The sequence below is a fragment of the Dromiciops gliroides genome, chromosome 4 (genome assembly GCF_019393635.1).
Source record: "Dromiciops gliroides isolate mDroGli1 chromosome 4, mDroGli1.pri, whole genome shotgun sequence".
Classification (NCBI taxonomy): Eukaryota; Metazoa; Chordata; class Mammalia; order Microbiotheria; family Microbiotheriidae; genus Dromiciops; species Dromiciops gliroides.
In genome coordinates this window covers 265,152,619-265,174,057 of record NC_057864.1, presented here as the reverse complement: position 1 = coordinate 265,174,057, position 21,439 = coordinate 265,152,619, and the positions used below count along the sequence as shown (strand labels likewise).

The following is a 21,439-nucleotide window of genomic DNA, read 5'->3' as shown; positions in this document are numbered from 1 at the left end:
GGCAGCTCCAGGAGGTGTTGCGCGGAAATCCTTCGCATGCTTTGTGATATGTTAAAAATGCAGCATCATCCTCCCCGCTCTTTTCCCCGGGAGCTGAAATGCGAAATTCGCGGGCCATGGGAAATCGTAGAAGAAAGCAGGCTTCTGGTAGCAGCGATGGGTTAACCTGCTTTCCCAGCCTCCAATTCCCTCTACCTCTCCTAGAGCCCCCAACCTAACTGAGCCTTCGCACCTTCACTCGTTTCTTCTTTCACTCACTTGGGTGACCCTAGGCTGGTAGTTTAAAAAAAAAAAGAAAAAGAAAAAGAAAAAAGAAAGAAAAGAAAAAAGAAGGGAAAAAACTCTAAAAATAACTGTCATCATTTATTTATTTTAAAAGGCATCTCTCTGCCCCCTTTTTTCCCTCTCCCTCCTTCTCCACCCCCTCCTTTTCTCCCCCCTCCCCTCCCATCCTGGGGCACATGTCTGCCTCTTACAACACCGAGGCACATGGTTCTAGTTAAGTACATAAATCCAGCCGAACTGATAGGATAGCCCTGGGACAGCTCCACACCGAACCACCTCCTCCGAGGGAGGTCGGGGGGACTGCAGCAGAGAGATGAAGGGATAGCGAGAGAGAAAGAGAAAGCTGCCCATGCGGTGAGCTGGGGGGCCGGGGAGAAGACGAGAGGGGTGCCAGGGAGGAGGGTGGAGGTGGGGTCCGTGGCGCCGAGGCGTCCAGCCTGAGTCCCCCACTCTCCATCCCCTGGCCCCGTCTCTGCCTGCTTCCCCGCCCCCCCGCCCCCACGCCCGCTATCCATTTGTGCCCGCCTTGCTGCAACTTGCTGCAGTGTTTGAAAGAGTAGTAGGAGTGCATGGAGGTGGGGATGGGGAAAGAGAAGCGGCGTGGTTAGGGAGGTGAAAAGGGAGGGGGGAGGGGGCTTGTCAGCTTGGCTGGCAGCGGTGGCCTGAGGGGAGGGGGGGCGGTCAGCCGGGGCGGGGGGCGGCGGTGGCCGGCGGGGAGGGGGGGTTCAGCTGGGGGGCTGGGGGAATCTGGGGTGAAGGGGGGATTGCCCGGCGCTTACACATGTCACATGTGCTTTTTAAGACGGCCGGGAGCGTCTGCGAGCTGGATCGGGTGGAGGATGCTGCGGCAGGTCATTCGCAGAGGGCTCCAGTCGTTCTGCCACAGGCTGGGCTTGTGCGTGAGCCGGCACCCCGTCTTCTTCCTCACCGTGCCTGCAGTCCTGACCATCATCTTCGGCTTCAGCGTGCTCAACCGCTTCCAGCCCGAGAGCGACCTGGAGAGGTTGGTCGCCCCCAGCCACAGCTTGGCAAAGATCGAGCGGAGCCTGGCGGGGAGCCTCTTCCCCCTGGACCAGTCCAAAAGCCAGCTGTATTCGGACTTGCACACCCCTGGGAGGTATGGCAGGGTAATCCTCCTCTCCCCACCCGGACACAATATTTTGCTCCAGGCTGAGGGGATCCTGCAGACCCACCGAGCCGTGCTGGAAATGAAGGTGAACCACAAGGGCTATAATTATACTTTTTCCCATCTGTGTGTGTTGAGAAATCAGGATAAGAAATGCGTGCTGGATGATATAATTTCAGTGCTAGAGGATCTCAGGCAGGCTGCCGTCTCCAATAAGACAACAGCCAGGGTGCAAGTGAGGTATCCCAACACTAAATTGAAGGTATGCTCCTCCTGCATGCTTCTGCCAATTAAAGAGGAAGCTCTTCATTTCTTGCCCTAAACAAGCAAAGAAAATGCAGAGGTCTCATCCTGAAGGCGATTTCGGGGGATGTGGGGGGAGTCAAAGATGAGAACTGATGAATGAGAGAAACAATGAATTTTACAGTTAGACCTAAAGTAAATGAGAAAAACAAAAAGAAAAATCCAAAACATTTTTAAAATTTAAAAAACTGCTTCAGAGACCCTGCAATTATATCTTTGTTAAGGGTTAAAAAAATCAGTGAATGGAAGTGGGAGGGGGAATCCTTAATAGTTGGGGAATTTCTTTTGTTGCCTGGAGGGGGGAGGGTAAGATTATATATATATATATATATATATATATATATATATATATATACATATATATATATATATATATATATAATTACTAATTACAAGTCCAGTTGGTAACATAACTATATATGTCATGGCTCCAGTGAAGGCTAGCTTCGGGATGTGTCCCAAGGAGTTTGTATCTTGTGTCTGTGTGTCTGTCAGTAGTGAGTTATGAATGTAGTAGGGATTCCAGGAATCGTGGGAGTGTATATTTGCATGCAAAAAAAAAAGGTTGGGAATTTTCTTTCTCTGGTCAAAAATAATGGTCTCCCACTAACTGATCTGTTGGTGGGCTGTTTGGCATCAAAGACCTGTTATCTTTTCCCTCCCACAAAACCTCAAACTGAAACAAGATGATTGTAATGTCTTGTGTCCAAAAGAAAAAAAAAACAACCCACTTCTTCAGGCAATATAACATATTCAGTAATAAATGAGCAGTAAGATGAGTTGTGGTTTTTGACCCACTTCCTCCAATTTCTGTAACTTTAAATGAGATTTTTCAGGCCCTTTCTTGGATTGTCAGAACTGGTCTGCTGTAGGCAATGAGCCATGCAGCCTTCAGGTTACTGAAGTTTTTCAGGGACAAATGTGACTTCCCAAGAGTCATTGCACCATTTGTGGACTTAACGTAGTGAATCTTCTGAAATTGCCTATTATTAAAGTAACTTATGAGACAGATGTAGTGTCCTGAAAAAAAAGTTTATTTTTTTCTCTAATTGGAAGGTTAATTTCCTATAATTGCAAGATCCCACCATCCCTGGGTAGAAGTGGGGAGGGGAAAACAGAGTATTCATTCAGAAATCACAAGCAGTTAATCCAATCTGGATAAAGGAAGAGCCACCACTAAAAAGAAAAATGTTATTTTATGTATTTACTTATTGTATTAATAGAGTGATGGTCTCCAGTATGAAAATTAGCAGTAAAAAAGTGAGGGGGGGGGCGAGTCTCTTGAATTGAATTACAGTTGGATGCACTGGGCATGATATTCAGACATCTGGAATCCCTTGGAGAGGCCCTTAACCAGCTTTCTTGAAGTGTTGTGCCCTTGTTAAAAAAGATCTTAGAGAATGACCATGGTGTCAGCTTTTCAAAGCTGAGGAGCCCCATGAGATTTAGTGAAACAAGAAAAATGATTATCAGTGTTAAATTTAGGTGAGGGCTTTGTGTGCTCTCCAGCCACTAAAGGGGCAGTAAGAGATATGCTTGTGTGTATGTGAAGCAGTGACTTTTAAATTCCTGAATCGCCTGGGATCAACATCAGTTACAAAAGAAATAGATGATATTGGGAGGTAATTCCCCTTTCCTGAAAAGTTTATATGTAGATAATTCCTAAGTAGACTATATAATGTGAAATAGACCTTGAAACTACGTTTTACTCAAATCTTCCTTACCAAGTCAAGTTTGCACACCACTAATACTATTTATTGTGACTTATTTCTACTTTCTTTGGAATGAGCCAATATTGTCCAGCCCAAATATCGTGCTTATCTATGTAGCTCATAATATCTGTAAAGTGCTTAGCACAGTGTCTAAGCACTTAGTAGGTTGTTATATGTGTTTATTCCCTTCCCTTACCACTGCCACTCTGGTAAGAAAGGAAGGAAAATAATAATTTCTTAAGTACCTAACATGTGCCAGACACTTTGCCTATTGCCTCATTTGATTCTTATAATGATCCTGGGAGTTGGGTGCTATTAATTTACACCAGAGGAAGCTAAGGCTAAGTGACTTGTCTAGGATCATGGGAGTGGGAAGTGTCTGAGGTTTGATTTGAACATGGATATTCCTGACTCCAGGTCCAGTGCCCTATCCACTGTGCCACTTAGTTGCCTCCAATGCCCACTGTACAAATTACAGAGATACTGAGCAAACTGAAGTACTTAGTGAATGAGAAGTAAGGTATTACCTGGCCAAAGCTTTTTGTATAAGGACATTGCCTTACACACTTTTATACCCCCAGTGTGCCTACTTAATTCTAAAAAGACCTGTAACTAGGGTAAAGTATCTGGGACTTTATCTAGGGTACTAACATTTAAAGGTTTCTGGTGCCATTTTCATTCTCTTACTAATATAGAAATAACTAAACTTAGCACTCAGGTATCAAGGATAATTAGTTTCAAATCACGAGATACAATAACAGCACTCCAGGTGAATTCCTTCTTATACTGGCAAACTCCTCCTCCAAATAAAAACCTCCCAAAATATGTTTGGGGGGTACATGTCATGCCTTGACTGGGCACATGCTTAGCATTTGATCCTGATAATAATGGCTATGGCTAAGTCTATAGTGGGCTCTCAATAAATACTTATTGACTAACTGATATACACAGGAATAGCGATCTGTTGATAGTCATGAAAGAGTGTAACAAACAGTTATACCCTAACTACCTTGGGTAAGTCATTTCATTTTTTCTTGGCCTCTGTTTCCCCATCTCTAAAATGAAGGGTTGGACTAGATAGCTCCTCAAGTCCCTTCTAGCTTTAGATTTATAATGCTACGATACTATAATCAGATGGAAATGAATTCTAGCAATCATAAAACAAAGTGTTATAAATTGGCCTTGTAAACTGGGACATTACTGCCAGTCACCTTCTTTTACAGTTTTCCAAAGTCTGGTTTGGAGCATCCTTCTCAAGATAACATAGAGCTAAGTATGTGTCTGTTTTTAATTTCTTTAGAAAGAATTTTCACTTTATAGTCTATTTCACTTTTCTCCTTAGAATTTACTTATTTCCAGTGATTTTGAGGCCTATTATGGTTCCATAAGAAACTATCAGGACTTAAAGATGCAACTTCTGCAGTATAACTGCAACAAACATTTGCTGAGTTTCTGCTGCATATAGAAGAGTGTGTTAGGCATTGGGACAAATAGCAAGTGTAGAGAAGACATAGTCCCTGACCTAGAGGAGTCAATATTTTAGTTTAAGGATTCCTAAGTGGTTTAGTGGATAGAATGCAGGGTCTGGAATCAGGAAGACCTGAGTTCAAATCCAACCTCAGACACTTACTAGCTATGGGAGGCTGAAAAAGTCACTTAACACTGTTTGCCTCAGTTTCCTTGCCTATAAAAGGAGCCAGAGAACGAAATGTTAAACCATTCCACTTTCTTTGCCAAGAAAACCCCAAATGAGTTCAGGAAGAGTCAGATATGACTCTGGCCAATGAACCACAACAAAACAACAAGTAAGGGATAAAAACCAAGCTCAGCTAGAATATGAGATAGTACACGACAAACAGAGAAAAATCACAGGACATGATGTGTAGAATGTTGCAACTGAAGTCAGAAAGATTGGAATTTAAATCTATTCTTGACACTAAGGAGAGATGTGACCCTGATCATGTTACTTAATCTCTTCCACTCAGACCACTTTCTAAGATTGTGTGTGTTTCAGCTGAGCTGTGATTTGGACTGGAGGAAGGTTCTACACCAAGGGTTAGGTGAAGTCAGAGGAGGAAAGCCAAATCAGCAAGGAGGCTTCTTAAAGGAAACAGCATTTGAGGTGGGCTTTAAAGCATAGGTAAAATTTCAGGAGGAAAGAGAACCTTTCAGGTGAAGAGAGCAGATTCAGTAATGCATTTATATAGCACTTTCTAATATTATCTCATTTGATCTTCACTATAGACCTGCAACGTAGGTGCTATTAATATCCCTATTTTAAAGATGAGGAAACTGAGGCAGACCTAGCTTAAGTGACTTCCCCATGGTCACACAGCTAATAAGTGTCTAAGGCTGGATTTGCACTCGGGTCTTCCTGACACCAGATCCATTGCTCTGTCTACTTCATCTTCTAGCTCAATAAAGGCTCAGACTCATGACCATATAGATATCAGGTATTGAGGTTATATAGTAAATAATGTTGCTGGCATCAGTCAATGAACATTTATTAAGTGTCTGTGCTATGTGCTGGGCACTGTACTAGGTCCTGGAAATACAAAGGCAAACATGAACCAGTTCCTACCTTCAAGGATCTTTCACAGTTCTACCAGGTGAGACAGTAAGCATATATATGCCATGTATAATATTGATAAAACAATTACAAGGTAATCTGAAGAGAAAGAGTACTAGCTTCTGAGAATTGAAGGGAAGGAGGTTTAGAAAAAGCTTTATGTAGAAGGTGATATTTGAGCTAAAATTTTTCTGTTCCTTTGTTTTCCTTTTTATTATTATGAACTTGAAAAAAATTCAATAAGCATAAATATTCCCATAAACAAAGAACATAAAAAGAAGAGTTGAACATGGAAGGAAAAATGAGGGTTCTAAGAATTGGCAGTAATTTGATGGAGTGGGGGAGGGATGAGGAGGAGAAGGAAGATGTTTATAGATATCCTGAAGTTAACATTGATGGAGGGATGTGAAAAACTGGGAAAACTTAAGTGGAAAAAAACCTTAAAGGCATCTACCAAATTTAGTTTGATTTCCAAAAGGTCCATAGCAGAAACTTCTGATAAATTTGATTATTCCAACAATGTGGGTTAACCTAGTGGAGGCAGAGTTGTATAAAATTCCAAACTGACCTTGAAGCAGCAGAATTAAAACAGATATGAAGCCATCACAGACCAATTGGAGGGCAGCTGCTTGTGAAATGGAAGGCAAGTGGAAAAAGAGACTACATCCAGAACTACATACCATCTATACGTCTGCATCACACAATTGTATTTTCTCTTGTTCTGTGTGTATGTCAGATTTGTCTCGTCAAGTGTATCTTAAGCACTTTGATGGTAGGAACATTGGCTTATCTTTCCTTTGTTTTTCCCACAGTATTGGTAGTTATAGATTCATTCTATTAAGAAGTGGAAGGGATTTCTGTGATTACTTAGTTCAACTCTCTCATTTGATAGAATAGGAAATTGAGGACCAGGGAGATAAAGTCACTTATTGAATGTCACAAAGTGTGATAGAGTCAGGATTTAAATCCAAGTCGTCTGATTTTTAAATCTGGTAGTTTTTCCACTAAACTAAGATGTTATATAACAGGTGCTTTACAAATACTTGATGATTAGAAAATTGTTTGAAAAACTTAACCATGATCAATCAGAGAAGCAATTCCATATCCTTAATTACTATTTATTTTTGTAATTCTCTGAATAGTTTTCTTTATTCTCATCAAGTTTCCTTATATTTATGATATAATATTAAGACCCACTAACTTCCCAGCCTTGGACTCCAACATAATATTAACTGAGAAAATGTATCCCTTGACCTTCCTGGGCCTCAGTTTCCTCAATTATAAAAGGAGGGTGTTGGACTAGGTGCTATCTCGGGCAGTGATCCCATGAGTTTAAAAAAATGCTTAAATGATGTATACACCTCACGCTTTTTGCTAAAATCAAAATAGCAGCCTGAAAACCCAAATAAGTTTTACTTAGAACTTTAAGATCTGTCATAATTTTTGCTAACATGGTACACTGGATTTCAGGTAACACTTCCCACCACCTGATTTCAAAAAGGTTAATAATCATAACAATAGCTCACATTTCTAAGGTGTTTTATAGTATCTCTTTGAAGTAGGTAGTATAAATATTATTGTACCCATTTTTCAAATGATGAGACTTAGGTTCAGATTGATGAAATGTATCCCACACGGTCACATAAACACTAAGTATTACATCCCAAATTTAAACTTATGTTCTTTAAACATAAGGATAGGGATAGAGAATGGAACTGTAATTACTAGGGGAGGAAACCACATATACCATGAGATTGTCATGTTCACTGCAACTTAAGGTCTTAGAAAGTTGCCTAGAACCCTGAAAAGTTGGAAGGCTTGCCAAGGGTCAAACAACTATTTTCTGTCAAAGGTGGGACTTGAGTCCAGGTTTAGTTCTATTCACTAAATTATGCTACTTCTTCTGCCCTTGAACATTGTTACAGCATAATCAATTTTTATTAAAGTGCATTCTGGTCCAGTAAAATTTCCACTACACCAGGCTGCTTTAAAAGAAGGGAGTTGTCAGAGTTGTATTTTAGGCAGACACAGTCATGCATGACTTTTTCTCCAACAATTTGAGCCTCAAAACAGGGCAATTTACAGTAGCATCCAGGGTACAAACAGTGCTAAAGTTCTGTATCCTGACAATAGGAAAAGGGAGAGGTAGGGAAGTCCTGGAAAAGCATGGCCCTCAGTAATTGATTTTATTACAGTTCTAGATCACAACTTCAACCGACAGAGTGATACAGTAGATTTGATTTCACCACAGCTTGCCCTTCTGCTGAATTCAGTTACAAAACCACATTTCAGCATCAATGTTTTGATGAAGTCAGTTTGTACTGCACTCAAGAATCATTGCAAAGATGGAATTTCCCATTAGTTAACAGAAGACAGATTATCCCCAGGCATATTCTCAGAATATTAGATATGGAAGAGACCTCTGGAATTCATTTAGTCTAGCCTTCTCCTGCCTTCAGTTAGAGTAATTTAAAATGGAATGATGAGTGTCTCTCATATTCTTAGAGATCACCAAGGAAAAGTGATTCCACAGCATTTTTCCTTTATTCATTGCAGCACACAACAAAACTTATATATTGGAAACTCGTTCTAAAGCTACACTTAAGCTCATTTCATCTTTATCCCTTGGTAGAGATAAAGAACAGTTGTTGCCATTCTATATATAATAACCCTTCATTCTAAGGGAGAGTTATTACAATAATTCTTAAGCCATCTCAGATCAATGTTAAATGCAGTGGGACCTCACTAAAATGGTGTCCTCTGTGCCTATTCTCTGCCTGGTTTATGTCAATCCAATTAATCTGAATTCAGTAAGCATTTATTGAAAACTACTTTGGGCCAGATATTTAATAGATGGTTGACCGGCCTTAAATTTGGGGAGACCTGAGTTTGGATCACACCTATAAAACATAGTAGCTGTGTGATTCTAGGCAAGTCATTTAAACTTTGAGTGCTTGAGGAACCTCACTGAGCTTCTGTCACAATTAGCTGCTAAGCAGCATCACTGGGAGAAGTTTCCACACTTGGAATTTCCTGCAATAATGAAGAAAGAGAAAAATAGAAAGTTTAGGAGGAAGGAAGGAAGGAAGGAAGGAATGGTATTGTGCTATAGACTGGGAATAAAAGACATGAATAGAAAGAAACCTATATTTCTACTGGGAAGAATATAACCCAAATTCTCTTAGGACCATTGTAGCTAGAGCTGGAAGGTAACACTAAACCTCCTGATTTTGCAGATGAAAAAGTTGAGGCCCAGAGATGTGAAATGATTTGCCTAAGGTCACACAGATAGTAAGTTGCAAAACCTGTGATTTGAACCCAAGCGATTTGATTTCAGATCCAGTGCTTTTCCACTACATTTTTATTATATAAGGGCCTTCTCGGAGACTAGTCCATCAACAAGCATTTTAAAGGGCTAACTCCATACCAGACACTGTAAAACAAATTCTCTTCAATAAAGGTTCACCATAGTTCTGCTTTATAACAAACAAAAAGGGCTTTTGTGGTACTACTAGGTAATTCAAGCCCCTCTAAATTGTACCGTCTAAAATAAGGTTTGCATGAAATATAGTCTCAGCCACTCCCAAGGCGGACATAAAAATCAGTTGTTTAGTCAAAAGTACACTTTGATTTTTCCTATGTTGCAGGAAACTTGAAAAACATGGCATTTGTAGATGTGTCCATACAAATGAGCCATGCTCCTTCATTTATATCTGTGTTCAATGATCTTCTAGGTTAAAGCCCTTCTCTCCCCCTCCCCCATTGTGCTAGCTGTGTAACCTTGGGCACATCATTTACCTTCTGTTTGCCTCAATTTCCTAAACTATAAAATGTAGATAGTAATAGCACCTACATTACAAAGTTTTTGTAATCTTCAAATGAGATAACATTTCTAATTTAGCACAATGCCTGGCACATAATAAGCACTACATAGATGCTAGTTCTTATTATTAATTATCATCATTATTGTTGTTGTTATGTCAGCAGGTGTGCATACACATAATACATCTCCAGATCCAAATTAATAGTACCATTTTTTCCTGTGTAAATAAAGAAATATACAATTATAATTCAACTGCTCTGGAAAGATGGTTTTTTTTTTGTACAAAGTTTCTTAGATGTAAATAGTACAAAACAATAGTACAGTTGCCCTTTCACAAAATATACCATTTTTGCTGAACAAATTTCCCTTTGTTATTCAGCATTAATTTTTTTAAATGGAGTTCCAAATTCTCTCCCTTTGTCTCCTTTTCTACCCATTGAGAAGATAAGCAATATAATATCAATTATATGTGTGAAGTCATGCAAAACATATTTCCATATTAGCCATGTTGCAAAAAAAAAAAGCAAAAAAAGTGGAAAAAGTATAATTCATTCTGCACTCAGAGTTCATGTTATGTCTCTGGAGTTCAATAGAATTTTTTTTTTTAATTTTGCATCCTTTGGAATTGTCTTGGATCATTTTATTGATCAGAGTAACTAACTTTTTCACAGCTGATTATCACTATGATATTGCTGTTACTGTGTACAATGTTCTCTTGGTTCTGCTCATTTTGTATGAGTTCATGTGAGTCTTACCAGGTTATTCAGAAACTATCCTGCTTGCCATTTCTTATAGCATGATATCATATCATCACAAAATACCACAATTTATTCATCCATTCCCCAATTAGCATCCCCTCAAATTCCAAATCTTTTTCACAACAAAAAGAGCTACTAAAATATTTTTGTACGTATAGGTCCATTTCCCTTTTCTTTGATCTCTTTGGCATATAGGTCTAGTAGTGGGATTCCTGGGTCAAAGGGCATACACAGTTCTTTTTGTTTTGCTTTGTTTTGTTTTTGAATAAAGACAAACCTTTTAATTCTAAACTTTATATGAAAGGGTTTAGGTTTCTTTTTTTTTGCTTGAAGTTTCTTTTAGATATGGATGAATAATGGTATCACACATGTAAACATAAATCAATTCAGAGAATAGATTCTAAACAGTAGTTAAATCAGGGAAAACTTACATTTTGTTTATACACCATTTTATAAAGCACTTTGGGTTATAGTTTCAAATTGTTCTCCAGAATAGTTGGATCAGTTTACAACTCCACTAGCAGTGCATTAGTCTACCTATTTTTCAACATCCTTTCCAGCATTTAATATTTTCTTTTTTTGTCACATTAACCAATCTAATGGGTGTGAGGTGGGAACTAACCATTGTTTTAATTTGCATTTTTCTAATCAACAGTGGATTAGAGCATTTTTTCATGTGACTACTGATAGCTTTAATTTCTTCTGAAAACTCCCTGTTCATATTGTTTGATCATACAAAATATATTTTAAACTAACCTAAATATTTTAGCAGCTGTCAATTCATAGTCATTTTTATTCATTGAATTCAGATTCTTAGTGAGTCAAAAAAAAAAAGAAAGGCATTGGAGGTATCATTATCATTGGAATGATACCTTCTACTTCACTCTCCTCTCACTTCCTTCACTTACAAATCCTGAACACGGGCGTCTCCTTTGTTTAGCTCTAATGGCAAAGAAAACTGTAAGAAGCCCCTTGAAAGCAAGGATTTTTCATTAGTTTTGTCTTTGTATTACCAGTGCCAGACATGCTGCATGATACATACTAGGTACTGAAAAAATGATAAAGTGAACATGGGAGAATGTACAAGAGAACACTGGAGCTGTCCATTGATTAAAACATGGAATTAAAGACATTAAAAAGCAAATGTCTTTAGGGTGAAGAGGGTGTCATTGAGAAGCAGACATATGGAGATGGCCTGGAAGAAATATGGTAATGGGAGAGCACAAACAACTTAGGGGGAGATAGTCCATTTCTTGAATAACCTGTGGCCCAGGGCCCCCAAAGACTCTGAACCCACACAGATATAGACTAGAGGCTTGCCCCTGAAGGTTCAATTTATTTTTCTTTGGCTTATTGCCTCCACCTGGAGTAATACATCAAAATTGCCCAAATAAAACAGGTTCCAATTTTGTCTAGTATGTAGAGGGGTGTCCAAATCTTACACAGATACTCAAAATACCATATGGTCATTAGATTCAGGGCAGCCTTTATTTTACTCTACAGGAAATCCACAAAAGGTAGAATCCATGAACAAATACAGAAGTATGAACTATTCAATCCTTCAGTTTCCCACCTCCCTCCAAATGGGAAATGAACATGGAATTGCTATTTGGTAACTGCAATTCTAGTGAGGGATAGCTAGGTGACAAGGTAGATGGAGTACCAGACCTGGAATCAGGAAAACTCATCTTCCTGAATTCAAATTCAGCCTCAGATACTTCCTAACTATGTGACTCTGGGCAAGTCACTCAATCTTGTTTGTCTCAGTTTACTCATCTGTAAAATGAGCTAGAGAAGGAAATGGCCAAACACCCTAGTATCTCTGCCAAGAATACCCAAGTGAGGTCATGAAGAGTTGGACACAACTGAAAAACAACTGAACAACAAATTCTAGTGAATCCTTCTCTCCCTCCGAGAGACCTGTCATTCTTCCCAAGTCTCCTAGTATCACTCTGTGCTTTAGACCATCCGACCAAAGGTAAACTTTGGAGCTTTCTGAACAAGCAATGGTCTTCTCATCAAGCTTCTACTGTCTGCATAACTGACTGGTTTCACTCTTCTAATAGGGCATTATGCAAAAACATTGTGGACTACACTTTTTCCTCCTCCAAGAAAAAGTATAAAGCAGGAAATCTACTCTCTCTCTCTCTAGAAGATCCAGTGCTTGAACTCCCAAGCTCCAGAATTCTCGAACTTGGAAGCAACTTTTAAAGCTTCTGTTCCTCAAGAAAACTCCTTTATCTGCTAAATGGCTGGATTATATTACAAGGCTATTTTAAAGCCGAGGTGTCTAACATGTGGGCCACATGCAGCTCATAACACTCCTGAATGTAGCATGACCCAGATTAGATTTTAATTGGGAAATGTTTAGGAAACTAAATTAAAATACAATAAAATACTATTGCATTTTAAACCAAGTGTGGCCCACAGGTATACAGATTGGTGGCCCTCATTTCTATCTGAGTTTGATACCACTGCCTTAAAGAGTTTATAATTGTACTTCTTCCCCTTTTCTACGCATGGCTACAGAGTTCAGGAAAATCTACTTGAGCTCTCTTCTCAGGCTGTGTGCAAGCACGTCTCTACTATGGCCATGTGCTTCTGCTGTAAATCATCCCTGCTGCTCCCAGAGGAGAGGGAGAGAAATAATACCCTTCCACCCCACACTAGCTTGGGAAGAATATCCAAGGGCCAGATTTAAAAAGCAGAGTTCTCAAGGGCTGAGAAATCTCATAAATGATGCCAACTTGCTTCTACAGACATGGAGGAAATGTGACTGATTTTCAGTCAACCAATCACCTGTGCTATGAATCACTTTATATAGTGGCAAGTACCTGAAAAATGCCAAAAGAATTTAATTGGGTGTTTTTCTTCATTCTTTATGGCATTTAGGTCTGTTGCTGTCCTGCTGCTAGATCCCAAGCTTCTAAGTCCAAGCTAAGCCAGGAAAGGTAATGGTAGCCTCAGTTTACTACAGGTCAAGTCATATAAGGGAAAGGGGTAAGCATTGACATAATGCCTACCTTGTGCCTGTTAAGTACTTTTACAAATATTATCTCATGGGGAAGCTATGTGGTGAAGTGGATAAATCACTGGCCCTGGATTCAGGAGGACCTGAGTTCAAATCTGGCCTCAGACACATGACACTAGCTGTGTGACCCTGGGCAAGTCACTTAACCCTCATTGCCCTGCAAAACAAAATAAAACAAAAAAACCAAATATCTCATTTGAGCCTCTTACACAACCTAACAAGGTAGGTGCTCTTATTATCCCCATTTTATAATTGGGGAAACTAACATAAACAGAGATTAATGACTTGCCTAGGGTCACAGCTAGTAAGGGTCCAAAGTCAGATTTGAACTCAGATCTTCCTGAGTTCAGTTCTCATACTCTATTTACTAGGGCACCAGCAACTTCTCAATATATAAAAATAGTTTGGTAGAGAGAATACATATAGGGAAGGCAATAAACTAGCGCCATGAAATCTTGAAGACTGGAGGAGGCAAATTGTATTAAATAGACACCAATTTATCCAGACATAGATGTAGACAGAATGGTAGATAGGAAGAATTTTGTATTTTGAGACAAACAACGTGGGCTCCAATTCTACTTCTATTTATTATATGATTAACTTTGGGCAAATAATTTTACTTTTCAGGACTTTAGTTTATTCATATATAAAATTATATGGGCTAATTAACTTTCTTTCTCTAGTGAGATTCCTAGTATCTTGCCACTCTCCTCTGCATTGAACTCCTAAACTTGAGAACTCTTTTTTACTTTGAACCCTCCTGCACCCACCCATCTCAGCCTTTTCATCTGTGGGCATTCTGATAAAACAGACTCTTGACTTGGCCTAGCCTCTGGTTTACATTTTCTTAGATCCCACTTTGGATTCTGACCTGCTTTCCCTCAGTTGGTGGGATTTCTGTCAGCTCTAATCAGCAGCACATGTTACCCCCCTCCCCCAAACCCTTGCTGGAGATTTGATAGTCACCTGGTTAAATTTCCTGCTGATTACTGTATTTCAATATTTTCTGAAAACTTTGAAATTAAATCTAACCATTGCTTTAAGGAGAAAAAAATCAGCATCTCTTTATTCAGGCTTCTTTGCCTTTATTCCACAATACCAGCAGCATTATGTTGTCAATTATAGTCAATTATGTTAATATTATGTAAGCACCCAAGGTAAGTCAGCCCTACATAGGAGCAAAAGTATTTTAGGGAAAGTGAAACATGAAATTAAAGTGGAGTGTATTTTTAAAGCATCACTCCAATCCCTGCTATCCTGAGACAAAATTATTGCCCCACCATTCACTGAAATCAAAGCTCATTTTCTGTCATTCAAGGCAACTCGGGGGATTCTGAAAGGTTCCTGATGAACAGCACTCGAAACTCGTGGTCTCATTTAGTCACAGGATGTGTTTAGGCAGCAAATGTTTCCTTTTAGATCTGTCTTCCCCACTTGGGAAAGCTTCACCTGGGCAATAATAGCCTTAGTTGGCTGTCTCAAAGTTCTTGGTCCAAAGGTATCGAATGCTTCCTTAGAGGTCTTGGGAAAATGACTACAAGCCCAAAAGAATTCCCAATAGCAGCAAAGAAGGCCAAAGTCAGTTAGGTCTTAATAGTGAGGGTGAATGCAGCCTTTGCCACCTGTTTCACCTTTGTCCTCCAAAGGTTTCTTTACATTCCAAGGTCTATTTGCTAAGCTTGCCTAAATCCAGTAACAACAACAACAACATTTTTATACTACTATGTGCCTAGCACTGTGGTAAGCACTTGATATCTTATCTGATCCTTGCAACAGCCCTGAAAGTTAGGTATTATCTTCAATTTACAGATGAAGAAACTGAGGAAAAGAGAGGTTAAGTGACTTCCTCAGAGTCACACACCTCATAACCGTCTGATGCCAGATTTGCCTCTCTGACTATAGGTCTAGCGCTCTATCCACTACACCTCTTACCTGCCCCAGTCATGTAGATTGGACACAATCCATGTCTGGATGTGATATAAAGTCTTTACTAGCAGTAGGGAAGAGCATAGGTCCATAAGATTATATATTTTAGGGTACAAAGTATCTTTGAGGTCACCTAGACCAGCCCACACATTTTATAGATGACAAAGCTATGGCCCACAAAGATGGAGTGTTGAGAGGAAGAGTGGGAATTTGAATCCATGTCCTTTGACCATCCATCATTCACTGGACTATATCATGATAAACCAATACTTTTTTTTAATGGAGACCAGATTTCTTATTCTCCTAAAACTCATAAGTCTTCCTGATGTGGGTTCTATTCTATTTCTCTTGCCTTTAATGGCTACTGCTTCTTCTATCACAGTGTTAGGAGCAGAGTAGAGATATTACCAATTAGTTATTATCATAGCTGTTCATTCAAGCATTATAGTTCTCTCCTTGTCCCCTAGAAAAGCACAAAAAAATCAGAGGCAATCATGTCCAGTCATGAAGGATCTCTGAAGAATTCTGGCCCTGATCTATCCTATATAACTATATGAGATGTTATGGACATGTCAAAATAAGAAAAATTTACTCAGAGTTGAAAACCAGGGTTTGAATCCTGGTCATATTACTTGGTGTGTGATCTTAGTAAGGCAATTGACCCTCTGGGCCTCAGTTTTCCTATCTGTAAAATGAGAAATTTCAACTAGAAGTCTCTAAGATTCCATTGAGGGTTAATATCCTATTATTGACCTTATTAAAAATGATTTAATTTATATGAGTAAAGGAGGATGGAGGAAACTAGACTTAACTATGATTTAATCTGTGAGGAGAACTCCTGGAAATTACCTCCACCAAAGCAGATTAAAAAAAATTCATCTGTAGGTTAGAGTCTTAGAAAGTTTCCTGAGAAGTTAAGTGATAGCCACAGTAACTGAGTAAAAAAGTATAAGGAGGCCTTTAACATTGGTTTTCTTAACTCTAAGGTCACATATAAACCATATCAGTGATTCTTAACCTGGAGTCTATAAACTTTAAAAAATCATTTGAATAACTATATTTCAATAAAATTGGTTTCCTTTTAGGGGCAGCTAGGTGGCACAGTAGAGCACCAGCCCTGGAGTCAGGAAGACGTCCATTCAAATCCAACCTCATATACTTGATGCTAGCTGTGTGACTCTGGGCAAGTCACTTAACCCCAATTGCCTTACAAACACACACACACGCGCACACACACACACACACACACACACACACAGTTGGTTTCCTTTAGAAATCTATGTATTTTATTTAATGCATTTGAAATTATTATTCTGAGAAAGTTTCATCAGATTTTCAAAAGTTTAGAACACAACAAAGATTAAGGATCCCTGTACTATACCATCTCTAATGAATAGACTATAAACTCCTTGCAGGCAAGTAAGAGTTCATTTTTGTCTTTGTATCCCTAGTCCTTAGCCCAGTGTTTAGCACATAGTAGGGTTTTTAAAAAGACTTAATGATTGACAGTAGATATATTATAGATATATACATAGAAATAGACAGTAAATAGAATATATATATATATCATTATTAATCACAAGGACTATAGAATGAATCTCTTTGTTCAAGTTGTTCACCTCATGAATGGTATGTTTATTGAAAAAGAAAACTGTTTTTACTATTATAGTATTGACCTTTTGTTTTAATAAAACTTTAGCTCAAAGACATTTATTCAGCTAATTCACTTACAAGTCATTTATTAAATGTTTCCTATGTGTAAAATATTGTGCTAGGTACTGGGAGGCATATAAAGATGAATAATAGCCCCTGTCTTCATGGATTTTTATATTTTACTGAGGGAAGGTATGGTATAATGCAAACAAAAAATTTTTATAATGATAAAATGACTGTAATGAAGAATAGTATATTTACAAGTACCACAAGTCACACCATGGCACAACTCACTCATTTTACAGGTGAAGAAACTGAGGCCCAGGAAGATTAAATTACTTATCCACTGTCTCACAGAGAGTCAGAATCAGAGAGAGGATTTTAACCCATATCCTCTGCCAACGTATGTAGGACTCTTTCATCTAAGACAAATTGCCTCCTACTTCAATAATTTATAAGCGGCCTTGTTCGTTTGGGTGGAAAGGAGATCGGAGGTGTGGAGGTCATTTGGAAGCTTCACCTTTTTCATAGATGCACATGTTTGTGAAGGTAGCTAGGTGATGCACTATTATGGAGTGAGCAGGTATCAATTTGTTGATCGTTAAGCCAGGAGTTAGGAAGACCTGAGTTCAAGTATGTCCTCAAACACTTTGCTAGCTTTGTGATCCTGGGCAAGTCACTTACATTCGCTGACTCAGTTTACTCATCTATAAAGCTGAGATTATAATAGTACTCACCTCACACAGTTATGATGAGAAAATATTTGTAAAGGGCTTAGCACACTGCCTGGCACATAGCTGGTACCTTTTTAATGCCTGTTCCCTTCCCTCCCCTTCCTTATTTGGAAAAGGCTACAACTATAATAATCTCATTCTCTTCTCAGGTTTTCATTCTGGAAATAAATTCTTATTGTTTAGTACACAGAATACAGTACATAAAGGAACTAGGGCTGACAGTCTTCTGATCCCTGGGCATACCCCCCCCCCAAAAGTTGCTCATTGGACTACATCCTAATAATCAAATTCACCATATTTTTTTCTCGAAAAGGAGAAGAAAGAAAGGGTAATTCATGGGAATCTGGTTAACTGAGAGTTCTAGTTTCACTAGGTTTGCTTAATCAAGATTTTACTGCATTTTCTTCACAGCAGGCTTTGTGTCCATCATACTGGTGCTCCCCTGAGGGCTTTCTTACTAGCTTCTTAGGGAACCCATGATTTCATTCATAATCAGTTAGCAGTTTTGTTATTCAACAATCATATCCCAGGCACTGCTTTAGGCCAGTGTCAAACATTGACCCACAGGGCACATATGACAGTCCAATATAATCAAATTAAAATGTGAGCAGGAAATAATTTTTAAAATAAATAACAATATGATAAAACATAGATAATGTTAATATGTGGTTTTCTGTTAATATGAAGGCATCAAGCACCCTTAGGTACAGCCTAATGTCCCCTTATTTTCATTTCCATTTGATGGCACTGCTCTAGAATGCTTTTCCAAGTTTTTCATTCTCATGGGCAGTCTTTTTTTTTTCTTTTGGTGGGGCAATGAGGGTTAAGTGACTTGCCCAGAGTCACATAACTCCTAAGTGTCTGAGGTCGGATCTGAACTCAGATCCTCCTGAATCCAGGGCCGGTTCTTTATCCACTGTGCCACCTAGCTGCCTCTCATGGCCAGTCTTGAGAAGCAGTATTAACACCATAATAAGAAATTGGGTGTTGCTACAGTTACAGTGTTTAAAGTGACTTACAGTATGCTCTTCACATTACTAAATCTTAAAAGTTAAAAATGATGGTTAAGAACATAAGGATTTTGAAACAAATATAAAACTGAGGATGCATCAATGTTATAAAACATATAATACAAATTTCAAGATATAACAGTGTTAATTTCCTCAGAGTCAGGAAGATTTGGATTCAAATCTTACCTCTGACACATGCTACTACATAACCCTGGTCATCACTTAACCTTTAACTCTAAGATTATAAGGTTCAGAGTAGGTGCTTAACTGTAGAGGTAGAGGAATTGAGAGGAATTCTTTATACCAATGAAATCATGGCTCCATGTTCATCCATGAAATGGAAAGGAAGAAGGGTAATATGGAAGTTCAAAGTTTACACTCACAGCAACCCTATAAGATAGATGCTATTATTAACATGGAGGCAGCTAGGTAGTGCAGTATTGGCACTTGAGTCAAGAAGAGCTGAATTCAAATTCAGTCTCAGGCCCTTATTACCTGTATGATTCTGGGCAAGTCACTTAACCCTGTTTGCCTCAGTCTCCTCATCTGTAAAATGAGCTGGAGAAGGAAATGGCAAACTACTCCAGTATCTCTGCCAAGAAAACCCCAAGTGGAGATCACAGTCAGACATAACTGAAATGACTGAATAACAATATTATTACTGAAATTTTACAGATAAGGAAACTGAGTCTAAAAAGAGTTCAGTAACTTGCCCAGGTTCATACTCCTAGTAGTTATTTGAGACAAGATTTAAACTCAGATCTTCATGACTCCAGGTCCCATGTTCTTTCCATTGGTCTACCTAGCTGCCATCAGATTTAAAGCCAGGAGGATCCTTAGAGTCTATTCAATCTGACCCCTTGTCTCCTCCTATTTTCTGCTTCAGGAAAGTGATGCCCATAGTGATGGAGTGACTTATCTAAGGTTTCCCAAATAGTAAGCAGATTCTGAGTCCAAATCTGAACTCTTCTCTGTTTTCCTCAGTACACCATAAGGATTGGTTTGTTAGATTAGTTAATGGGGTTGGAAATTCAGAAAGATAAATTTCAATGGGAGAAAGCAGTGGAGGATGCGAAGCCCTTTGTTAGTCAACGTGTGCGATATAGTGAAACAATGAGGCAACTATCTATGTGAGTAAGGATGGGGAAGATTCATGGCAAGTAGGGAGAGGGAGGGTACATTACAGAAAAACCAATGATCCTGTGTAAGTAATAGGGATGCTCAGCTTTTCTCAGGAACCCACACCGTCTAATAGCAATGGCTAATGCCATAGGGAGGCATGAGGTACTAAATAGTCACTGAGCTCCCCTTTTGTCAGGGGATCAGATATTTTTCCCAGGAAATGGTGGGGACCAAAAGAATAGCAAGCATTTAAGACATCATCAGAATCTTTGAATTCTAGGTTTACCTCTCTGGTGTTCATCTTCTTTGATATTAGATAAGTTGCATTATCTCACTGTGGGATCCCTAACATAGGGGCTATTGGTAGCATCACCTTTGTTTAGGGTCGAGGTGAACTACAGTTGTGAATTAGGTCAGCTTTGACTCAAAATCATTCAGCTTCTTCTTTCTGTATTGTTTGGTCCCTTCAGCAATTTCATCCTCACTTTGCTTGTCCTATTACTCTTTTCTGCCACCCAGAAAAACCTGTTCCAAGACCCTTCACGTGCACTAAGGTTTACAGCCTGAAAACAGCATTTCAGTTTCTATGGTATTTGCATTTTATTAAAGAGTTAGCTTAACCACCTCAGGGAGGGGAGACAGGAGGAAGAGAAGGAGGGATAGAATTTGGAATTAAAAACTTTAAATAAAAATATTTATTATTTTTTTAAAGAGTTATCTTAAAGGGATGAACCTCTGAGAGTGGAATTACATGCAGCTGCCAGTGGGTGGGAAAGACTTTTGTTCATTTTATTTTATTTTTTTTTCCATAGGAGTCTTCACATTCTTATTAATCATGCCTTTATTAACCCACCATACTCCTATGTATCTTGTGGATTTTTGTGTTCAGACAGGCTTTTCAGTGGAAAGATTATTGCAAATACCCTGGGAAGGGAAGCAGGTACTTAATAAAAGATAGTTAGTCTTCTAACTCTACCTTAGTGTATATGTGGAGTATCTTAGAGCTCAGGGGAAGGGGAAAAGCAGAGTGAGGGCATTGGAGTTAGTAGACCTGAGTTTGAAAGGTAACTCTGCCGCTTCCTACTTTGGGCAGGTCACTTACCCAATTTCAGACAATTTCCTCAACTGTAAAGTGAGGGGGTTGGAATGGATAACATTTTGAGTCACTTCTAATTCTATATCTATGATTCTATTATTCTGTTTCCCCAAAAAAGGTGTCCTGTGTATGTGTGTATATGTATGTGTGTATTACGTATTTATATATGCTTATATATACACATATACACACATATATACAAACATGTTAGTGTGTGTTTATACATATATGTGTATATAGATATATAGATTTATATCTGGTAGTGTCATCTTTCTCCTTCTGACAGATGGA

At 38.9% G+C, this 21,439-nt stretch overlaps 1 protein-coding gene across 3 annotated transcripts in view; it reads left to right on the top strand.

Annotated features, from left to right (window-relative positions):
* Positions 1-450: 450 nt before the first annotated feature.
* Positions 451-21,439, top strand: part of PTCHD4 (patched domain containing 4) — a 305,199-nt gene continuing 284,210 nt past the window's right edge. Inside the window, exons 1-2 of one of the 3 annotated variants that reach the window (XM_044004580.1) lie at positions 451-639; positions 1,088-1,673. In XM_044004580.1, the coding sequence (XP_043860515.1) occupies positions 635-639; positions 1,088-1,673 (591 nt within the window). In that variant the 5' untranslated portion in view covers positions 451-634. Of the gene's footprint in view, positions 640-1,020; positions 1,674-21,439 lie in introns of those variants that run through there. The other 2 variants (XM_044004581.1, XM_044004579.1) reach the window with 2 other exon arrangements.